At 34.1% G+C, this 23892-nt stretch overlaps 1 protein-coding gene across 2 annotated transcripts in view; it reads right to left on the minus strand.

Annotated features, from left to right (window-relative positions):
- Nucleotides 1-223: 223 nt before the first annotated feature.
- The window catches only part of PCDH10 (protocadherin 10), a 60387-nt gene continuing 36718 nt past the window's right edge, over nucleotides 224-23892 (minus strand). Inside the window, exon 5 of one of the 2 annotated variants that reach the window (XM_045997999.1) lies at nucleotides 224-679. In XM_045997999.1, coding sequence (XP_045853955.1) covers nucleotides 612-679 — 68 coding nt within the window. In that variant the 3' untranslated portion in view covers nucleotides 224-611. Of the gene's footprint in view, nucleotides 680-18074; nucleotides 20569-23892 lie in introns of those variants that run through there. The other variant, XM_045998001.1, reaches the window with a different exon arrangement.

Raw genomic sequence — 23892 nt, forward strand, 5'->3', positions numbered from 1 at the left:
TCGATATAACATTTGGCCTTTCATGTTCTCAGTTTAAGCTACAGGGAATTCAAAGCTATTTCAAAGCATAATTATATCAATCTGCATATAAAAGGCTCTATGTCCTACAGAGGGTTCGATGGAAAAGCAAACTCTTTCAAAGAAGAAAATTAGAAGCAATTCCCACAACTAAAATTCACAAAAGTTAATACATTTTTCATCTGATGAGAACAGTTTTATTTTTTTTAAACCAATAGAAGATTAATCAAGAAAGTGTTGGGGACTTTTTTTGTGAGGTAGGGAGGAGTAGAGTAAGAAAGGAAAATTGGAAAGGACAGCCAAAACATGATGCAGGTACATTATACATATTGTTTGATTATATACATCACATCAGAAAAATCAATAATTCATATTGCTATGGCAGATAATAGGATTGCCAATTCCATATTGTATTAGCTATACGTGGCTGGAAAACACTATACTCCAAATTTGTATGATTCAAAACTCTTAGTGCACTTTAACTGGGAACCTCTGCCTAAGGGTTCCTTTGAGATTGCACTCAAGCTGTTGGCAGAAGGTGTGGTCTTCTCTGAAGATGCAATTTGGGAAAGGGCGTCTGCTTCAGAGTTCATTCATGTGTTTGTTGAAGGGCCTCGATCTCGTGCCACAGGGGTCTCACCACAGAGCTGCCTCCACATCTCTGCAAGCAATTCAGAAGAGAAAGAGAAAGTGTACAAGGAGAGTTCCAAGATGGAAAACATAACCTTTATATTATCTAACACCAGAACCAAATTCTGTTTCATGGAAGTGGGTTCCATAGCTCAACTACTTTCAGGAGAAGGGGGATACTCAAGAGTTCAATACCTGGAGGTGATAATCATTATGGGCCATCCTGGAGGCTGCCTACCCTACATATTACATTCCTGTTAAGTTGGTTTTGGTATTTTGTTATATTACAGAAGACTTTTGAAAATGTAAGTCCTATAGTTGTGGTTTTACACTGAAAGTAATTGCCACTCCACAAGTTTATTTTTTCCAAATATCTGCTCTCCAAATATGCCTTTAGTAGTTTTCAAACGTTTCATAACTGGAAAATGACAAGCACGGTTATTTTAAAAACTTTAAAGTAACTCGTTGTTAATCTTTTTTTGTTTTTTACAATGGCAAAAGAAAGATTAAAAAAAAAACCACCTCACAAACATAATTGTGTAAATTCTGAAGCTAGCAAAATACTTAGCAAGGAAGTTATGTAGCATATGGTTATCCTAGTCCCAAACAGTAAAATGTGTCTGTATGTGCCAGCTCTTAATTACCGGCTCATTAACACTCAGGTGTCAATTGCTGGTGGCAAAGGCAATACCCAAATGGCCTAGTTTCTGTCATGCACAGTGTAATTAAATTGACCTCAAGTACTAAAGCTTGCAAGTTGCCTGATACTTTTGGACACTAATTTCAGGCATTATTTAAAATAGAATAATATGGTGAATAAACTAATGTAAGAGAAAAGCACTATCAGGTTTCAAATTGTATATTCATACATAATTATAATCTTAAAAACAATTGAATAAATAATCACAATTCTAATCTATACCAAATATAACAATGCATATCACCTACTTGGTTTTACCATTATCAATCTAAAGCTCAAGTTTAATCAATTTTGAAACTCAAAATACTGTTAAACTTGTTACAAATCAAAAGAAAAATAAATCACTGTAATAGTCACATTTGGGAAATAGAAATGTGTATCATTTTTTATAATTTCATTTATTAATATATAAAGAGAAAATATGTATATCTTACATTTAAAATATTAATTCCCAAATGTAATCAAATGTGAAGCATATTCGTGTCTTCTATATGGTTCTAACAACAAAGAAATATGTACTTTTAGCAAGAATCCCACAAACTCTCCATAATCTAAGAGCCGATTTTTTCATGACTTTGTATTGTAAGACTTAGCTCATTATGTGAAAGCTTATTTTTAAGCTTCCATTTAAAGAGAGAGAAGAGATGAATTCATGCACAAACCTTTGCTTTTCATAAAACCTCACATAAATGAGAAGAACATTTTCTGCAGAAAAGCCTATAAGAACAAGCAAAAGACAAAGGAACAAGTGAACAAAGAGCTATAACAACATTTTGGAAGTTTGGAAGTGGATCAGTAAGTTGCTATCAAAGTACTAGTTTTAAAAATATGTAATCTTGAGCTGGAAGTTAAGAGTATGAGGAACGAAATCTGATTTATCCCACAGAATATTCCAAAGGCTAAGGAATTAATAGAACAAATTAGTTCTGAAGTGGGAGTGAATATAAAAATAAAAAGAAGGATCAAAAAATGTCATTGAGAAACAATTAGACTCCAGGTTTCTCTCATCGACTGTGCATATGTAGGTGATCAATTATCCTCTCTGGTTAGAAGACAGGAAATTTATTCTCTAAGGAGGTTAAAACAGAGGTGCCTACATTGGAAGACAGCAGGTACGGTTTAATGTGAGATCATCAGACCCAGAAAACTTGGGCTTTTGGGTCTCCCAGACATCTTTCCCCAATTAACTTTCAGAATGCAAGTACAAAGGCTTATAATTCTAGGCAGAAGACCCGAACATATTTCTCTGGATACCTCTAACTAGTCTAAGAAGAAAAATATACCAAACATATTGACTTTGGATTTTCCTTAATTACATGATCCAGCAAGATCACCCTATAGACAAACATATTCAACAAGCTTTCCACACAAGGGCAGAGTTTCCTTTCAGCCTTTTAGAGTATCATTTTTAATTATGGACACAAAGCTAAGCATCATCAGACATTGGCAAAAAAAAAAATCTCTACTGTAGATTTCTGGAAAGAGACACTATTGCAAGAAAATAAAATGTAATATAAGCTATCATTAATCTCTTCAGGTGAATAAGAGAAAATATTGTATACCTGAAAAGAGTTCAAAATACCTTTAGAGAGAATATTGAGAAAACATTTTAAAAAAAAACTCAGTCTTAATAATAATACAATGGAATAAAAAGCTCAGTAGAGGTTTGAAAGATAAAGATAAGAACATCTCTGAGAAAGTAGCTGAAAAAACTATAGAAAGTAGGAAAGAAAAAGTGAAGAAAATTGGTAGGTCATTAGAGGAGGTTCAATATCTAAATATTAAAGGATTAAAGAAAAGATGAAAAGAAGTAAGGGAAGAAATGATGAAAGCAATAATTCAAGAAAATTTCCAAAAACTGAAAGGTTGGGTGTAAAGACTGAAAGAGTTTACTAAGTTTCCGAAATTCAGATGGAAACAGATCTACATCAAGTCATGTGATAACTATGAAATTTCAGAACTTGATGACAAAGAGACCCTCCCATAAGTTTCCATAGGAGCTGGGAGACCTATGCTCATAAAAAGTTTAGTTTCTACTTTGGAAAATGTTCTACTTTGGAAGGCAATGCAGGAAACCTCTCAAAGAACTTAAGCTTAATATCTGACAAATTTGGCTTGAAGCAAGCCTAACCAAGACTTAAATTGTTCAAGATTTTGGTACTCTACAACAGCATACCACTCACTCTTATGGTATAAACAAAATTAAGCCCAATGTATGTGTTGCCTTGACATCTGGCACAACTAGGAAGACTTCAAATAACCTAACTCCCAAGTTTCTCACTCCATTCTGCTCCCAAAGATAAGATCCCCTAACCAAACAACCCTACTTATCAGGGGGACCAGTTGAAGGTGTGTGTCAGTTCCTTGCTCACTTGTAGAGCAAGCCAATTCAAACAAGCCAATCCTATCTCACCAGAACCAAGGAATGCCTCCCGGTTGATACTACAAAGCATACCTCCTGCAGCCCCTGGCTATTGACTCTGTTACTGAATGCAATCCCTTATGGCCATGTGCAGCATCCTTCCTGCCACCTTCCACCCCAATGCTGTGACTAGTAAATTGCTGTTGGTTCTTCTGTCCAGTATTAGGTGCTACATAATTTCCAACCCCATAACTCTAGGATAGAAATTTCTCCCTCACCAAAGGGGTGATGAAGAGGTAAGTAAAACAACTCTTTACATGATGATACAACCATGACCAAGGACACCCGGTCAGCTTAAATTGACTGCTCCTGGATAACTAAATGGTTTCATGATATAGGCATGGCTGCCTGGGACCAAACTGTCATTGCTGGTGGACTTGCACTCTGGCCTATTGGCCACTGTGTTGTCTTTAGCAGATATTGCCCTCCCTTCCCATCACAGAATGCTCTTGTCCTCAAGAAGAGATCTGTTGTTAATTAACGATTCCTCAGCATATGTTCTACTGGAGTTAGTCTATGTCTAGCAAGAGTCTCTGGGACTTCTGCCTATAATGGCAGTGACAATACAAAACCTTACCCGATCAGCTGGTGCTTCAGTTCCACTTACAATGATAAGCTAGAGCTCTCCGGTCACTGCACCTAACTTGAGAACCATCACTAGCTACTTGGGGTAGCCATTTGGACATTATTGTGATTGTCCACCCTCAGGGAGAGTCAAGGGGTGGCTCATTATGAGGTTTGTGGAAAGGAAGAACATCATCACCCTAGCAAGAATTAATCATGACCCCTAAGTCACTTAATAAGAGTTGTTTGGGCAAGTATAGATACCTTGCCCATTTCCTGTGCTGCTGTTCCCCTTGCTGCTATCCCAAGTATACATTTCAGGCAACCTATGGACCAGGCACTGATGAAAAAAAAAAAAAAAGAAGAAGAAGAAGAAGAAGGGGAAAAAACATGGGGTACCAGGTCTCCCCAAATAATGGAGGAGGTGACACAATTGCTGTTTCAATGAAACATCCCTAGCCAGTGTGTCTGGACTTGTCTTCGTGCTGCTGGCTACCAGCAGACCAAAGGGTTAATCGTCTAATCATGGGGCTTGACTACTCAACTAGCAAACCGACTAGCAGTGGTAGTTGTTGGCCACATACCAACCTCCTCTACAAACAGTCTCTCACAGACCCTGAGCATCTATTCTTCCATACCACGCTGGTCATTATGCCTTGGGTCAAGGAACCAGCACTCAAAAGATCTGCATAGTTATCAAGCCCGCCATTCTATAAGCTGGAGTCAAATCTGACCCTCTGACATATTCCATCTGCAGGAAGGTGTAGCCTCACCTCTCCTCCGATCCTTGCTAGATACCACAGTGTTAGAGGAGGTCAACCCTCTCCAAGCCCCCTTAGCAACATAGAAAGCCCCATAGGAGCAAGTTAGTGAATCATTAATGGAGTTTATACACTTTATGGAACATATTGCCATGATTACATATGATGGAATCTGGTGGAATGTTCTGCTTTTTATTCCTTATCCAGGATGTCCCAGATAATGCAAGATCTAAGGGTCAGCACAGTTGACCATATATTAGGCAGTCAACTTAGCACCACATACCCTGGCCAGAAAATGGCTCCATATGTACATTTTTCTAAACTCTTGGTGTATTTTGTAAGAATTGCTCCCTTAGAGGTAAAGGACTCTAGCAATCTCTTGTCTCACAGAGACCTAAAATATAAATCAAAGGAACAGATGTCACTATGTGTACTAAGGCCACAATTTGGCCTCACCAGAACATTCCTATTCTCCCCTTTGGAATTTCAGAGATTATTGATAGTGACCAAGGCATTCATTTCACTTCTCAAAACAGACACTGTTAGGCTCTGGAAGAAGACATTCAATACAACTTCCACGTCCCCTATAGGACTCAGACTGCCAGTTTAGTTGAGAGGTTTAATGGATCCTTCAAAGAATTCCAAAGAAAGCAAATAACACTCTGCTATTGCCACAGGCATGAATTAGTTTAAATCCACATTCCCGAGGGACATGCACTCCCTGTACTAATGCCACACATGTTCCTCAATTTCCTTTATTGGCCATAAAGGGAAAAACCTCTAAGGGAAAAACCTCTAAAGTTCATATTTTTGAAGTTCACCTCACTATGTGGCCCTCTGTGTTGGGAAGACCCATGGCTGATGCATTCAATTGAAAATATACAGATTATGATCTGCTGAATGAAGAGGCATAAGCCATCCCCACAAATTTGGCAGATATCTCCTTCAGTATCTAAGCTCCCACTTTGTGAAAGTGAAACCACAGTCATTTTGATCAAAAACACAGTTTCTGTACACTCACACAAAGGAAGTCAAGTCACGAGATTTATTACTTACAAATCTCAGTACTGTGGTCAAAGAGCCAGGGAAAGGCAGATTCCTGTCCCAGGCCATGAGTAAGCAGGCGATTAAGAACGGGGTAGCAAGCACCTAAAAAGCGGTTGCAGTGGACGTCACTGACTTTTCACTGGCTTAATTCTAAGTGGTTAGTTTAAAAGGTGTCCCAGGAAGAGCAAAGTGGGAACTTCTGTTGGGAATCCTAAGCTCAGGTCCTTATCTAAACATCCAGACTCTCTGCAAGAACAGGGTTATCATACTCTGAAATGCCTAGGAAGCAACTCAAAGTGTTTATTTTTCTCCTCACACTGTCTTCTTCCTGGTCAAGTGCCTACTTCATGTCCTGGAAGATACTTATACTACCTAGAAATCTCAGTTCATCACCAAGGTAAAAATTGGTATCAAGATAATAAGGAGTCAATTAAAGTATAAGGACTAAAATTAAAGCCCAATATTATGTTCTACCTTGACATCAGTCCTATCTAGGAGTACCTTCAATGGTCTAACCTCACCTTCCTCATTCTCCTGGGGATATGATCCCCTGGCCAAACAGCTCTGCCTATCAATGGGACAGATTACAGCTGATTCTTAAGTAGTGTGGTTTCATTTCCCCCTTAGCTCCATTGAATTCTCCCTGGTCACATCCTCCCGCAGAAACCAGGGAGAACCCCTCCCTTTTGACACCAAAAAAGCCTGCTTCTTATAGCCTCCCCACCCCACCCCCCATAGTGTGGCCCTATATTTTGTGTGGTGTCCTTCTCCCCTGGTCTGTGAGAATATGTGATTCATAAATTGTTGTCAATTTTGTCTGTCTCTCTAGCGTCACATGTTGCGTGTTCCCCATCTCCAAAACCCTAAGGTGGATAGCTGATGACTATCCAATAGTCATCACCTCACCAATAAGGTGGATAGCTGATGACTAAAATCACCCTTTACTTGACTTCTTATTTGGACTAAATTAGTTGAAATAAGTTGAGCTAGGTTGGGTGAATTTATTAGCTGGGATGATGATGATTTTGTAAAGTCAGGTATATTTAGACCTATTCTCAATGAAGTAGCGGTTGTTAATAGCATTTCTATGGGAGATATACTCCTATTTGACTCTAGTTTTGCTTATTCACTGCCAACATAACATGGTGGTTAAGAGGAATAAGAATGCATATATTAAAACAGTTTATTCTAAATATAAATCATAAAAGGACAGTCAGAACTGTCTTTAGTTTCTTAGGCCACATTTCATGGTGACTTCTACATGGGAATCATCCTTAGAAATGAACATGTGGCATAGGGAGAGCATTGAAATTTAAAAATATAAAGTGAAGTTCTAGATGCTATAGCTTATTTTTATATTTTCAAATATAGTTACTCCTAGAATTTCAAGTTAAAATAAGACACAGAGACTAGAGATGTAGCCTGGCATAGGTTAAGAATTCAGTCAAGAGAAAGAGTTTGGACCTTACATTTATGGTTATGTTCTTCCATCAGTTGGTCTATATTTGTCTCATTTGCTTCTTAGGTAGGTTAAGGACGAAAATATTTTCAAGGACCTGCTCTGCACTAAAAGTTTATTATTCTGTGGGGTCCACTTAAAAAGAAAAAAAGAAAAGAAAATTAATTGCTAATAGAGTTTAAATAGGAGTTGATGAATACAGGTCAAACAGATAATAGAAGATAAATAGATAAAAAAAGATAAACAGATAAATAAAAGATAAATAACTTCTTTACAATTATCATGTCTTGTTTACTTTTATTTATATGTCTTCCTCTTCATTATGTAGTGTCAGGCATGTCACAAAAAGAGCCAGAGGTTTTGAATTAATCTGCATTCTTTTTAAATTAGTCAAGATCACGTTTGGCATAAACACTAGCCAAAGTTGCACAGGGGGAAAAAAGAAAACATTTCAAAATATTTCTAATTTACATATTATGTATTTGTAGAATTATTTCCAAATAATCATAAAGAAAAAATTCAACTTAAGAGTTTTAATTTAAATGGTCATAACAATAATGTTACCACAGAGAAAATGAAGTAAAATACAGTAGAGACTGTCATTTGATTATAAGAGCAAAAATCTAAAATATTCTGAATATGTTTAAATATAATGCAGTTGGGGTTCCAGTTGGACAGCCCAGCATAGCAAAAATTGAATGATAGAAAATTAGCAACCCCTCCTACAAGTAAAATTACCCTTTTCTTTCTTTTATGTTGTCTTCCCTGAAGGCAGCATGATCCACTCAGACAAACCAAAACTCCCAGTCATAATTACTTCTCCCTCACCCTCATCAGTCATCTGACCACCTAACCAGGGAGGAAGTACCATCTGTTTGCTTTCTCAATTGTCTCTCAATTCTGTCCTTCCACCTCCATTTTTACCAGTCCAGTCTGTAAGTTACTTGTGCTCGCTTGCTTCCTAGTTAAATTTACAACAACAATAGGTTTCTCATTATCCCAATTTCTCTTTTTTTGTTTTTATTGTTATGAGTTATCTCATAACATCATCTAAATCATAAAGTGTCATCATTTGCAGCATTTATTTTCATCTCTTAATTATTATTATATGTAATACTGGAATAGACTCTTAGAGTGTTAAAGGAAGTATTATATTGAAACTAAAACTATGCTACATATCTAAATTTTAAAAATACATAATATCCTTGATCACTCCACCTACCTGACTTGTAACTGAAAACATACTTACCACCTCAGCAGCAATACTCTTGGCTAATAATCACAGTGCTGTAAACTTGTCATCTAACTTCATGAAATGTTATGACAGTGCACATGATTTTGCAAGATCTCTTAATGGCATTTCCAGTTTCTCCCCTGTTCTGGTCCCTATAATTGCAAGTTGACTTTCTCAAGATTATTGAGACACCTTTGAACTTAAAATATTTGCAAACACTGTCATGTAAATCCATACATCCTTGTCAGAGAAACAATGGACACAAAACACACCTCTACGGAAACATCCCAATGAGATAGTTTGGTATCTGTATATTTTAAAATAAAATTTATATATCCTTTCTCTGTTTTACTCCTTTTTTTCTTTAAGATTGTATTTATTTGAAAGAGAGAGAGACAGCAGAGTGAGAGAGAAAGAGAGAGAGCATGAGCTGTGGGGGAGTGGCAGAGGGAGAAGCAGGCTCCCCACTGTGCAGAGAGACTGACACTGGGCTGAATCTCATTACCCTAGGATCATGACCTGAGTCAAAGGGAGATGCTTAACCAACTGAGACACCCAGGTTCTCCTGTTTTACTCTTTTCTAAGGTATCTCACTTTACCTCAGTCTTTATTATATTTTAATTAGAATTACCTAACCATCATTTATTTTCAGTAGCTTTCTCCTTGTTTTACTTACATATGTATATGATTATATAAACTTTAAAAATCATAACTGTTTCTCAGTCTCTTAAAGCTTACTGGAGAATGAAGGAAGGCAATGGTTGTATTCTCTCTCCCTCTCTTTCTCTCTTATTTTCACTTTTTCTCTCTAATTCAACTTTACTTAATATATTTTATTATAACCACTGTGTTGTCTCTTTGTGGTCCGTGTAGCCAGTATAAAATAAGGATATGACCACAAAATGCCAGAAGAAATTGGATCATTGATTTCCTACATGTGGAAAAGGTCATGCCAGCTTCTTGAAGATCAAATATATCATTACCTTCCAACCAGACATTCTGATAGTCTAAAGATTAATTAATAGAGTGTACAGAATATATGTTTGCCTATAATATGATTTTATCCATGCATTCCTCCTTGAGCCTCTTTGTGTTGGTTAATATCTCTACCCATCACAGACACATACACACAGACATACACAGACACACAGACACATACTCACACACACACAAATATCAATTTTGAGAGAAGTATATTGCCAGAAAATCTTGAAGTTGGCCATTCATTCCATTATTAATTAGGAAACACAACAAGAATATTAAAAATTCTCACACTTCTAGGATAAAATTCAGTTTCAGTCTTATGTAGTTCACCACACCAATGCTTGTTTTCATCCCTCTTTTCATGATCAAGAGTCACTCATCATGATAAAGGAGCAAGCGGATGGAGATGGTGTTCCAAATTAGATAATTGTAACATTCATTAAATGTTTCTTACTCCCAGGCCGACTAGGTGAGCAATGATCCAATGATTAGCAACTACTCTCTCAAAGAAAAGTAAATATGTAAGATGAAGCAAACTAAAAACTGTCTTCATCTATGCAATATTCTCAATAGAATTTTTACATGGATTAATTAATAATTAATTATATTTCTTTTAAAATTCAAGCACCCCTTTGGAAACACTAATTTAGTCACAAATTAATAAGAACTGCTTTAGTTTGGTGGTAGATTAAAAACCTAGTTTTCATAAGGAGGAAACAAAAGCTTTGATTAATTAAAGAGAAAAGAAGAAAATAAAACAATTTTGAAGCACCCACGGACAGATCTAGGGAACAGGGCCTGCCAAGCTAAGAAATGACAACTTCAAGATGTCTACAATTACAACCATTGGGGGGAAAAATCCATTCAGTGCAACAGATACTGAATACGGAAGGTTTATATGGCACTCCTTTATTATCTTGATTTAATCTTGTTTCTTTAAAGATCATATCCATTAAGGACTACTTGAAAGGGGAATCTCCTACAAGCTAAGTCAACTCAACAAGCAGAGCTCTAGGCCCTTACCAGAACACACCAGTTATCGGAAGGATAAACTGTTAATATTTATACTGACAGCCAGTGTGCCTTTGAGGTAATCCATGATTTGGGGATGTTATGGAAACCAAAGGATTTTTTTATGTCCTCTGAGACCCTAATCAAAAAAGGACCACGAGTAAATGAACTTCTTACTGCTATTCTTTTATCTTCTGAAATTGCTGTCATCAAAATTGAGGTCCACACAAAAAAGACTGAAATTGAACGTCAGGGAAATCTAGCTAACTTTCATGCAGAGACAGTAACAATGAAATCTGTAAAAGTTGCAGCTCAGGTGGTGAACTCCTTCTGCTTCAGCAAAAAATAACCACTCATTGCTAGACTTTTGTCATCTTGAAATGCTTGTAACATAGCAATTGTCTGATCCTGAATCAGAAAAAATAAGATGGGCAAACAATGGCTATAAATTAAACAAACAGTTGGGGCAATGGGAAACCCAAGAGGATGGTTTTTCCAGGCCCTCTAGTAAACCCCAATTTTCAGGTTTCCATTCCTTTATCCACCACGGTGCCTTTAACATTACTGAAATTATGAATAGACATTGGTGTAGCAACTTCCATAAAATTGTGCAAACAGTTTACTACCAACATCTAACCTGTCAGATCTATAATACTAGAGAAACTATTTTTGTCCCAAGAGGCCTCAGACTTACTCCCTCTGGTCCTTTCAAGCACCTGTAGCTGGACTTCATTCAGTTGCCACTTACTGTAGGTTATTGATATGTACATGTTATTTTCTGCATGTTTTCTGGGTGGTTTGAAACTTTCCCCTGCTACAAAGCTGATGCTCTCAGAGTGACAAAGAAATTATTAGAGAATGTGTTTCCATTTGGGGATTACTTTCTGCAGTCTTCAGTGATAGAGGCACCCACTTCACTGGACGAATCATCTCAGCCTTAACAAAAACCTTGCAGACTTCTTGGAATGATTACTAGCCCTATCATCCTCAATCATCAGGCAAGGTCAAGAAAACTGATGGTATTCTCAAACTCAAAATCTCTATGCTTGTTGAAACTACTGGACTCCTTTGACCTACAGTATTGCCTCTGGCCTTGCTGATTGTTCTCAGATCCCCTTTGGGAACCATAAACTAACTCTACATGAGATAGTCACTGGAACACTAATGTCTATTGGTATACAACTTTCTGCTGCTCCCTCATTGTCTTGCTAGTATGGCTATCTACTGTTAAGTATTTAATGCCTTACGCTAAAGAGTATCAATCAGTTAAAGAACCCCTCCCAGATCCCAATTCAAAGGGTCTCGTTAGTTGGCCATTGTCTGAAGCCTAGTGACTAGATATTCTGGAAACATCATCATCAGAGGACTCCTCTTGAACCCCACTGGAAGGGATGTTACCAAGCACTCTGAACCACTCACACTGCTGCAAAACTGGAAGGCACCGAGTCTATGGTACACACACATCTCACAGCTAAAGAAGGCTTTACCTGACATCTGGTCCTGTACAGACACTGAAGACCCCTTAATCAAACTGACAAAGAATACAAGTAGCTGACATTAGGGTAGACTACTTCCACCCAACACACCAGATTAAAACTTCCTCCTTTAACTGAACATCAAAGCTTTTTTTTTTTCTTCTGTGTCTTTACTTTTCTCTAGCATTGGCCTGGAAATCTAACACCTTCATCCATATTTCCAGACCATGCTAATGGCGGTGAGCTTCAGTCAGTTCCTCTTAGAAGTCTTTTACCAAGTTCAACTTTTATGACAGAACATCTAGTGCCTTGTTTTTTCCTTTTTCCAATTATAACTGTACTTATGCAATTCAACTCATATAGCTATGTAGATCTTTATACAATCACACTCTCACATTCCCATGAGTATCTAGATCAGATCTGCTCCCAATCACTAAGAGATCTCTCCAACAGCACACATCTTTGCAAGGTATTCAGAATGATTCTTTATTTTAGGCTATGAGATTTACTCTCTGAATGTGCTGAAATCCTAACTGATCCCTGGGTCGAAGGGGCAAATGTATTCTTCTCAGAATTTGACTCAGAATTTGCTTCCTTTGGCATGGCCATACTTCCCTGGTTAGGAATAAATGTAAATGAGAATATGATCAGAACCCTCTCCTTAACTTTTGAAGATAGTGTAGAATCTGTTGCTAAGACAATAGCTACCCAACAACTCAGACTTAGATTTTCTGAACACAGTCATTCTTGATAACAAGAAAGTCCTCGATTTTTCTTTCAGCTGAGTAAGGAGGTATCTGTGCTGTGGCCACCACCACCCGCTGAACCTGGATTAACACTTCTGAGGAAGTTGAATCTTGGGCACATAGGATCCCTGAGCAAGCCACTTGGCTTAAAAAGACCCCTTTAGTGGGGTCTTTGACTCATTTGATTTTGATTGGCTTGGGTTTTGGGGACCATGGCTCCAAAGTGCACTCCAAACATTAAAAATATCCTGCCTATTATAATCGTAATAATCTCCCTAGTGAATTGTACTCACTCAAAAGCCTTAAATGCATGTTCACAGCTGCTAACCACCAAGAAAATGATTCCCCTAAGACTAGAATTCCTGAAAAGAAGCGAAGAGAATGACAAATTTAAGGACTGTGAACCTGGAACCATGACCTATGGATACCTCCAAAAAAAAAACAAACAAACAAACAAACAAAAAAACCAGAAACTGACAAGTGGTAGCTGAGAGTGGTGCTAATGCCTTGAATTTTGATCGCGTCTCTCAGTCAAGCTGACAGTCTGATCAAAAGGAAGGAACTGTTAAAAAGGAAGCCACAGCTCCAAAATGAAGTCACTTCTGCTAGGCCCACATCACCAAATGGGGGCTTAATTCATAACCTAATTGCAGTTTCAACCTTCCCCAGGAATGCAATCTTAATTAGTACGTCTGGAATTTTCTGCTCAGCACCAGTGAAGTAACCCACATAATAAGATCCTTTTATTCCCTAAAGGGAAGTGACCTTTCCTGAAATAATCCTTTATTTTGTTTATGACTCCCTTGTCCTGGCTTTAAAAACCCTTCCCTTTCTGTAGCACTTCGGAGCTCTCTTCTACTTTCTAGATGGGATGTTGCCTGATTTATGAATTGTTCAATGAAGTCAGATCTTTAACATTTACTCTGTTGAATTTTTGTTATTTCACACTGCCCAAATTCACTTCATAATATAAGTCATATGCAAAAAAATATCATTCTGTCAGTTATTCAGTAATTCCAACAAACATTTATTTGCATGGAAATAGAAAGTTATTCAAAAAGCACATTAGGGGTTGAGGGGGGAAAAATCAGGTAAATATATCCTAGTGCAATCACACATATATTTTTCAATAGTAGGAATAGAGGGCTATTTGAGAGTTGCAAAGGGAAATGACTGGAACTCAGCAGCTGTGAGTTTTATTTCCTGGACTCCAAACCACCAATAAATAGAGAGGCAAAGGTGAACTGAGCTAAGTAAGGAGTGGATACCAAAGGCAAGTCAACTTGCATGTTGAGATTTTGCAATAAGCACTGCTTACATAAACTTGAAAGCAGTCTGGAGTTTTGAGAAAGGAACAATTTCCATTTGTAGACTGTATTCCATACTTGTGGTAATCAAGAATAGTGATCAAAGGATGAAAGTGATATTAATAGTAAAATACACTACCTAATGAGCATTAGCATTGTGCTATGCATTTCACATGTGTCAGTTCACTGAATTCTCATAAGACTTTTACAGCTAAGTGTACTTCATATTTTACAAAGATAAAGATCAAGATTCAGATGTGAAAGAACTTTTTGAAAAGATCTTCCCTCACTTTCTACAGCATTAAATAAATTTAATTTGAAATAGTGATCATATGGTGCAGTGCTTTTCAAACATTTGGGCAATGATTCACAGCAAGAAATATATTTCACATTGTGACCTATTTCACACATGTATCAGAAAAAATGTTTCACAAAGAACTATTTGTTTTTTACCATGAGTGATGTGCTTTCATATTCTTCTATTCTACATTTTTACTATTCTATTTACTTATAGTTTTGTTTTATGTTCTCATCTTAATATATTGAATTACTCTCATGTCCACAGTTGGATTTTGACCACAAATTTGATTACTTAATTATTTGACCATTTAATTATTCAGTATTTTCCTATGAGTTCTTTGGTTCTCAAGGCAAAGTAGAATTTTCATGAAGGCAGATATTACTTCCATCCATCCTTACCTCCCCTCATTGTTGGACCTTACTATAGGTGTGTAATTTAATAAATTTAATTTTTGTGTCTGAAAATTCATAGTCTTGGTTAAATGGAAGATTCCATGATATGATTCCCAGAAAGGGTAAAAGTAAAAAAAATCCTCCCAGATAGGAGGCACAGGTCTAGGGGAACAAAGTAACTTGCAGTTATAGCTGTCAACGTTTCATTGAGAATCATCATTCCTGTGTGTTTCAATTAGTACTTTGCCATGATAGGGTTGGCTTTATTTGATGTCCAAATATGAGAAGTACTTAGTCCTGTCTCTAATTGCTTCATAAAATGAATTTCTGTCCAGATATGTGTAGTCTGAACTCAAGAAAATCAGTTACATAAACCACACATGAGATTACAAAGCACATTTCTTCTATTACCTTTTAGCTGTTTCAGACTGTAAATTTCTGTAAGATTCATTCAGATTATTTTTACATTATAAAAAAAATCTATTCCATAATTTATATTTTCTTCTTGAATAATGATCCCATCTGTATTTTATTTTTTCTTATGATTCCTTTGACTTTAAATATGAAATAATTTCTAAAATTTTAGATAAAATGTTTTCCTCTTATTGCTTGAAGGCACTCATATCCTGTGTGCAACTTCTCTATATCATTCCCTGTGGACACTTGTTATTGCTACAAATCAAAAAAAATTAAAAAAAAATTAACATTAAGTGGAAATATATATATATACATATATATAATATTCATTGTAGGAATCATGAGAATCATATGGAACTAAATGCCTACTTTTAGAAGAATAAATATCATGAAATCCTTTAAACCTAGCATATGTTTCTTCGAATAAGACTCAGTTTTGAACAGATGTCCCCTTAGACCTGTTATATTAAGACTAAAATTACTAAATCAGCATTAGTTTTTTTTAAACTTAGGGCCATATTTTGCCACTGATTTTTATTCAAAGCTCCCACGGGCGTCAGTGGAAGATCCATGCATGGAAAAATGGCATAATATGTATCCTAGTTTTATTTATTTCATATGTATACAGCAGTATAAAATAATATATTACATTTACACTCATTTTACTTATGTATTATTATAGCATTCACAGTAACAAACACTATAGTTAAGATTTAAACTCATCTTTTGTTATAATACCCTGTTTTCACTCACAGATAACTGTCTCAAAATGTGTTCAGAGCTGAAATTCCCTGCTTACTTTCAGCTCCACGATGTACGGATGTATTGGAAGTCTGAGTTCTATCATTCAGAAATTTTTGAGTCTCATGTGAAATTTTAATATTGCATCATTAATGCAAAATTTTCATGCAACTCAAAAACACCTGGAGTGTAAAACTTCAAACGAAGCATGTGACAAGCTTTCAAGAAATAAAAGTCATTTTTCTAATTTTACAAATACTTAAAAAATAACAGTGGTTAGAAATACATGCATGCACACTAAAGGTATTAGAATTTTAGTCATATTATTGCCTGCAATACTCTGGCGGCACCCATCTACCAGCATCCTCATAGAATGCTATAATCTAAAACCTATGCCAAGTTTTAGAAGAAAAAAAAAAACTCTATTGAACAGTAGTTTCACAAATTACTATATCAGCATTTTGTTGGACCTAGAAGAGGGAAATTCTTTGAAGTGTAACAATATATAAAATAATTTTACTACTCCATGACATAAAAAATACGGAATTTTGTCGTTTTCTGTTTTTCCTTGTTAAAAAGGAACATAAAAAGGATGTTAAGTGCAAAGCCTTTACCACTACAAAATTAGCTGAAAAAGATAAAGAACCCAAGAAACTGCAATATGAAAAATATAGGATTTTCAGAAAAATTATCAAGTATACCAATGTTTTAAATATTTTTGACTTCCTGGGGTATTAAAAGCACATGTAGAAATATGAGGGGAAGAAAGAAAAACACATGAAATGACAATTAACAGTGCTCTTATTCTTCAGTACCGTAATTTTCTTTATCCTGCCTAACATTTGCAATATTCTGGGTAATTATATTAAATATTACCTTTACTCTAGCAAATACTTTTTGTAAGGTGAAATGGTACAATGCATATGCAGTTATTAAAGTTTTTTTGAGAATTGTGATGATTTTTGTTCCTCCTCTCGTCGGAGAAATAGGAGTTTCTATATTATGGAAGATCTGACGTCAAATTATAACTCTATTAAGAAATAAAGCAAGAGGATGAGTAGTTAAGATATTTAAATCTTTTCCTATAGTACTTAATTTGCAATGTTTGATAAAGGCATTGCATTTAATATCTTCAAAAAACAATATACATATTCCCTTCATATTTCCCAAGAAAGATGATACACTTATAGTGACACCATTATATCTGTTAAGTAATTCTGACATGATATTTAAATACTGGATTTAAAATGATTTCACAGAATTATGTTTATAAGGTAAAAATTAGAATTTCACATGTGGATAAAATATTTCTAAAAATTGTCGTTTGACATACCTTTGAAACATTAAGACACTATTTCCACAGGAAAATATTTTGACATTCTTACTACTTTAAAACTAACCATGTTATCAAGGAGTAAATATCATGATTATTTGTTTTGGAAATAATTTATTGATGAAATATTGTCTAATAATTTAGATATTATTTTCCTTTGATAAGGATAAAATTATATAAGACTGGATATTAGGACAACTGGATTAAATAGAAAAACTTTTCTAAAATTCCTTTTCATGCTACTCTAATAAACTTTAACTTGGAAACCTTTACTATTGGAGGATTGCATTTTTCTGTTTTATATATCATTGGTAGATATTTTCTGTTTTATATATCATCGGTAAATAATACTTTAGCCAATTTGCTAAAAATTATATCTTTACCCAATTGTAAATTCTGATTTATTCTGGACGCAATAGAAAATTGGTTAATAACTAAAATTTAGTATTTTGTTTTAAATAATTCTATTTTCCCCAAATATTAGGTAAAGTTTCCTTGTTTTTTCTTATTGTTTGTTTTTGTAGATTAATGATATAATTTAAGAATTTAAATGCAAATTAAAAGAACTGTTACTATGACATAAAAACCTAATGCATAAATATATGGCATAAAAATTTGTTCAAGTGAGATTATATACAATGACATAAAGGGCTAAATAATTAAAGAAACTTTAAGGTTGAACGAATGAATATAACTGTAATACATAAAGTGAAAATATCCTTACTTTTAATGCATGTGATAAGGCAGATGGATGTGTGTTTTCCATCATAATTGTAAAATGATGAATGAAAGGTTTTAATTAAAGCAGAGTGACTCAACAAGAAAATCATTTTCTTGTTTAAAAAGCAATTACAACAAACAGACGTTTATCCAGCTAAATTATATAGAAACAGAACCTTACTAAAATAGTCTATCATTCAAAATATTAATATAGTAGTGCCAAAAGTTTGAGAAAATGTTACTGCTGCACTTATGTGAATGCATGTGCTTTTTATGTCATATATGATGGATTAGTTTTATATATTTTAAAGGGTCCCCAAAAGACTGGAACACTACACATTTATTTCAATATATAAAATGATTGGGATTATGATGTATTAATATCTATAATTCGATAACAGTCAAATGAATGATGCCAAAATCCACTCAAATATATACATATCAAGGACATATAAATATGTGTATGCATTTTAATGTTAAATCAAAGGAATTTTTCCCATTTAAATGACCATAAAACTGGGTGGGAAACATTTGTTATGTGTTAAGTTTTAGTCTGTTCCTTAATAATATAGCACAGCTCAAACTATCATTGAATTCACAAAATCAGTTGACAATTAAGGTTAAATATTGCCAAATTAATCTGTAATTTGTATTGGACAAACATTCAGATATGTTGAAGGCTTTTTTAGAGGGGAGCTATGGGAATTCTGGTTTTTGCTAAGAAGATTATCTCAAATTCTCTGATTTTTCTCTCTTAATTTCTCTCTTAGTTAAGCAATATACCACAGCAGGAAAAAAAAAGAAAAATATGTAAAAGAAAGAGAAGTACATCTTAACAGATTTAATAATTAACTTAATTGACCCCAAAATAAGAGGCAAGCTTAACCTTTCAAGGTTGACTCAGGAAGAATTTGTTTCATTAATAAAACACTGGCTATATTTCAGCTATAAAACTTTAACATGTAAGATAATACTGAAACAATAACAATATCATGTTTCTATCTCCAAATTTATTTATTTTAAATTTAGAGATCCCTTATATCTTACACTTACTCTTTACCAGTTCAGATATTGATATATCTCTATATAGTCATATAGAGTTATAAATAGATTTTATATTCATGTTTTATTAGGAGACACAAAACTATGTAAAACTATGTAAAATAAAATTCTGTGTGAGTTCTATGGTTGAGGACTTCTTAAAATAGTCATCTCAATGTCAGATTTTACATCACAAAATGTACAGACACCCAATGTTTGCTTTTGTTTTTTTCTAACAACAAATACAGGAGAATTTATAGATTCCTTATAAAAACTTTAAATGATTCTAAATTCAAAGCCATAGAAATAGAATCGAAAAATGTAGATTGTTAGAGATTTTGATATTATTACATGTTCAGTGCTCTTTTGATAACATCGACAGCTATATCTTTGGCATTGAAAATTCAGTATGAGTTCTTGACAAAATTTTGTAGCTTAGAGCTTCGTTTTCTTTTAAACAAGGAAAAACAGGGTTGAGTAGATATGAAAATTGGGATGAAATTATTAATGATTTTTTTTTCTTAGTAAGTTTATCTTTGGGACCCTGAATTACCTTTTACTTTACTGTATGATGTGGACTGTATGAATCCATTTAAAAACCAACTGAGTTGTACCACATTTTAGGAAAATTATATAATATAATATATATATTTTATATTTATTTAGAAGCTTTGAAATAGTACAGTAAACACTTTGCAACACGGTGTATAAACTACAGAATGTCTTTGATATTTTGTGGGTCTTCAGAATACAACATTTTTTATAACCCACAGGTGAAAAGAACAAAATCACAATCTCTCTTGTAAAGTTGGAATAGTTTGGGGAACACTTGATCACACAAAAATAATATAAAACAGTCAAGTTTAAAACAGTGATATTGCATTTATAATGCACAGATTTCCTTTATCTCTATGACTGGCTTCTCGTGGTGAATATAAACATCTAAAGGGCTCAGTGACATTTGGAGAGAGAAAGATATATAGTGCTGTAAACAGGCACACACTGATCGGAGAGGCAAAATCCGTTGCCTCTAAAGTTTCTACAGTTCTGCACATTTCAACTCATTTCTCAGGCCTGCTGAGAGCAATTAGGTCCTATAATTGGCCACGATGACTCCGCCGGCAATCTAAAACTCAGTTACACACAACTAACTGGATGGCCAAGATAATGAAGTTGAAAAGTTGATGCTTTTGTTGGTCGACTTTGTGCAAATCATGCTGCTTCAGGTAAATCCTGTAGAATTGACTAGCATATCCTTTTCCGTGCTGTGAAAAAGAAAGAAAAATACTCTAAGAAAAGGAGCCTGGGTTTTGGAGTTTTATAAGTGCATGTCATTGTAAAAGAAACAAATACAACTGGAAATAAGTTGTGTCCCTATACCAGACCCATGTAGTGTCAAAATATTTCAGTGGTAAACTTGGTTTCTAATAGTCAAGTCATTCTGGTGCTTGGCTTTCTAAAAATGACAATTTTGATTTTTAAAAAATCAGTTTCGTGTGGGAGATGTATACTTTATATACCAATCACCAGTAATGTGCAGACTAACCTTTTAAAGTGACATACTAAACAATCCCTACTTCACTACTTATGCGTGATCAGAGTATAGAAAAATATGTGTGGCTCTTAAACATTCTGGAGTTGTTACTATGAACAACTGGTTTATGTTTGGTGCAATAAATTCTAAATTATATTTATTAAATCAATGTATAATATAGAAAACTATGCCAGGAAATGTTTATGTAGTTAAAAAGCTAAAGGATATTTCACATTTTCTAGGTTTACTTTATCTCATCTTTGAAATTATGCAAAAACCAAACCTATTTATGTCTACCAAAAAAAAAAAAAATCTAAATTCATCCCCTAAAAGGAATCAGTTTTTTTATAAAGAAGGCAAAGGTGAAAAGAGAAAAAAATACTGAATTTGGCCCAGTCATAAAATTATTGAGTTATGAAGTAGAATTTCTAAATTCAATCATTTAGGTTTTATGATGTTAAGTATTTTATTTATTTATAATGATAATGGGTATTTCTTCCCACCTATCCATAATCTTTATAGTTGGCAATGAGCACAATGAGAACAGAAAATGCATCCCCTAGGTCAGTATCTGGCACATAACAGACATATGATGAAATGTACTGAAAACTGTAGAATTGTGATAAGAGGAAATTTGGTTGCATAAAATCAATTATAATAAAATTATATATATATAGAGAGAGAGAATTAAAAATTAAGAACTACTCTAAAAGCGTAACTGAATTGTTTCAATCTGGTGAATAGCTGGATTTTTTTGTTTCTTTTTGCAGTTTCTTTACAGAAATGTAAGAACATATAGGTTAGTTCAATTCCTCATCTATGGTATTTCCATTAGTTTCAAGTAGATTATCTGGTTATATGTTTTTCCTAATTTGTTTCCATGATTCTCTCATTTATTTTTCCTCACATGCTCAGTTTGTGACCAGACTACGACATTTCTTCCCTAGGCCACTGTTTAGCTGACACATCAATTAAAATTGTAAAAGTCAGGCACCACTCATTGACAGAAATAAAGTGAAAATGAATATACACATGTACTATATAGTAAGTAGTATCAAAAACAATCAAAACATATTTTGGTTTGTAATATTATATAATAATATCATGAATTACAAAACGAGTTAGCTTTAACATGGTAGTTATTATAACTTACCTGGTCATAATGCTACAGAGAATATTCTATAAAAGCAAATATAAATTTGGTCTTTTTAAATAGTCAGATCCTATTTTCCTATGTTGTTGAATTCAAATTTCCTGTTTCATGATGTACTTGAGTATATCTGATTTAAATACATTTGGTTTATACATATCAGAATTTAATTCTTCAGTAAATTCAAATAATGAAGCACTGTAGAAATTCAGGTTTGTAAAATGGATTGAACAAATAATTACAGTGACCAAATAATTTATTGTCCAAGATGAACAATTTTGTAAATAAAAGGGAGCACTATTAATAATTACATAACACATAATCTTATGCATTCATGGACAACCAGGAAATATGAACACCTTATAAAAATACTACTTTTCTTAAAAATAAGTTAGAGATATTATTTATAGGATGAAGTTTTTTCTTAAAATACTCATTTAGAGGAAGCATCTTAAAATGCTCACTTCTAGGAAACTAATTTATTGGAAATATCTTGAACACTTACAGTTCAAGGACAAACTCAAGAGTGACCTATCCTCAACTTATAAAGTAGTTTATTATGTGCAAAACTTAATATACTGAAAAACTACATCATAGTGTAGTGCAGAAATTAGCCAACCCGATACATATTTAAATCAATAAAATATTTCTAATTAAGTTAAAAGATTACTTATAGGAAAAGCTATTAGCATGGATATTATATGTTCATTTGATTCAAGCAAGATACAAAAAGAAATTATATTATTAAAATAGTCCAGAGTTTTAAGAACATAGAAGTGTAGCACACATTATACTTGATATCTTAAGTCTAAACATAAGCTTAAATGCATATTTTAATTACTACTTAGAGTTACAGGTATGTTGCTTTTATTTAAAAGTGCACGTTTTCCAGCAGTTGTGTGAATAATATAATCACTTTTTATTAAATTACTTCTCCCACCTATCTGTTAATTCAGAAATGTAAATCTGAATAGGACAAGTGTTAAGGGCTGAAGTTGAAGGTCAGAACAAAGTAGGACAAGGAGGAAAGATTTCCTCCATTTCTGAAGCAAATTTCCCAAATGTGAAGTACTGCCAGACAAACTAGAGAAAATGAAATATTATTACTACAGTTACAGTCACATACATTTTTGTTTCAAGGTTTTTAAGAGCTAAGTTTGAATACTAAATACTCATTATCTTTGGGGGTTGTCTGAGTTAATGTTGGACAAGTAGCACACAAATATATATGTATATATAAAAAAAGCAATGTTATTACATTTTAGAGTCAGTGACAAAGATAGCTATTCCACAGCATTAAATGTTAAGGCTATGCATTTGCTGAAGCATTTCAGGCTATAGAGAATGGGTCAAATACATTGAATCTCTATGCTTTATGATGTATTCTACATATGTTTCAGAATTATGAAAGCACACTTGAAAATTTTCTGCTTTTTCTTTTGAATTCACAAATGTGTTTTTTTTCCCCTAGCTATTCATCAGCATATGTAGGGAACTGGTCACTTGATAGAGATGAAAGATTTTTTTTCAGTCAAATCTAAAGTAATAGGAAAAGGACTGTTAGTATTTCTTTTTATTTCTACTTACTCATTCGCTGCATTTATTCTTCAAAGTAAATCACAGAAATCTCACATTTAAGAGCTTTATCTTATTGTTTGAACTATGGATGAAAAAAATCACTCTTAAGGAAAAGAGATACTCAAATATTTACATTTTTGTAGTTTAGCACATATACATATGTATATATTTAATACATATGTATGCATATATTTAACATATTTTTTGATGAAAGTTCCAGGATGCATATTTTTCCTCATATTGTGGACTCCTATTATTGCCTTTGATAATTTGTAAAGTATAATATTAAACTTTGGGACTTTACAAATTCTGATCGATGACTATAAG

Source organism: Meles meles, chromosome 2, assembly GCF_922984935.1.
Source record: "Meles meles chromosome 2, mMelMel3.1 paternal haplotype, whole genome shotgun sequence".
NCBI classification, from domain to species: Eukaryota; Metazoa; Chordata; class Mammalia; order Carnivora; family Mustelidae; genus Meles; species Meles meles.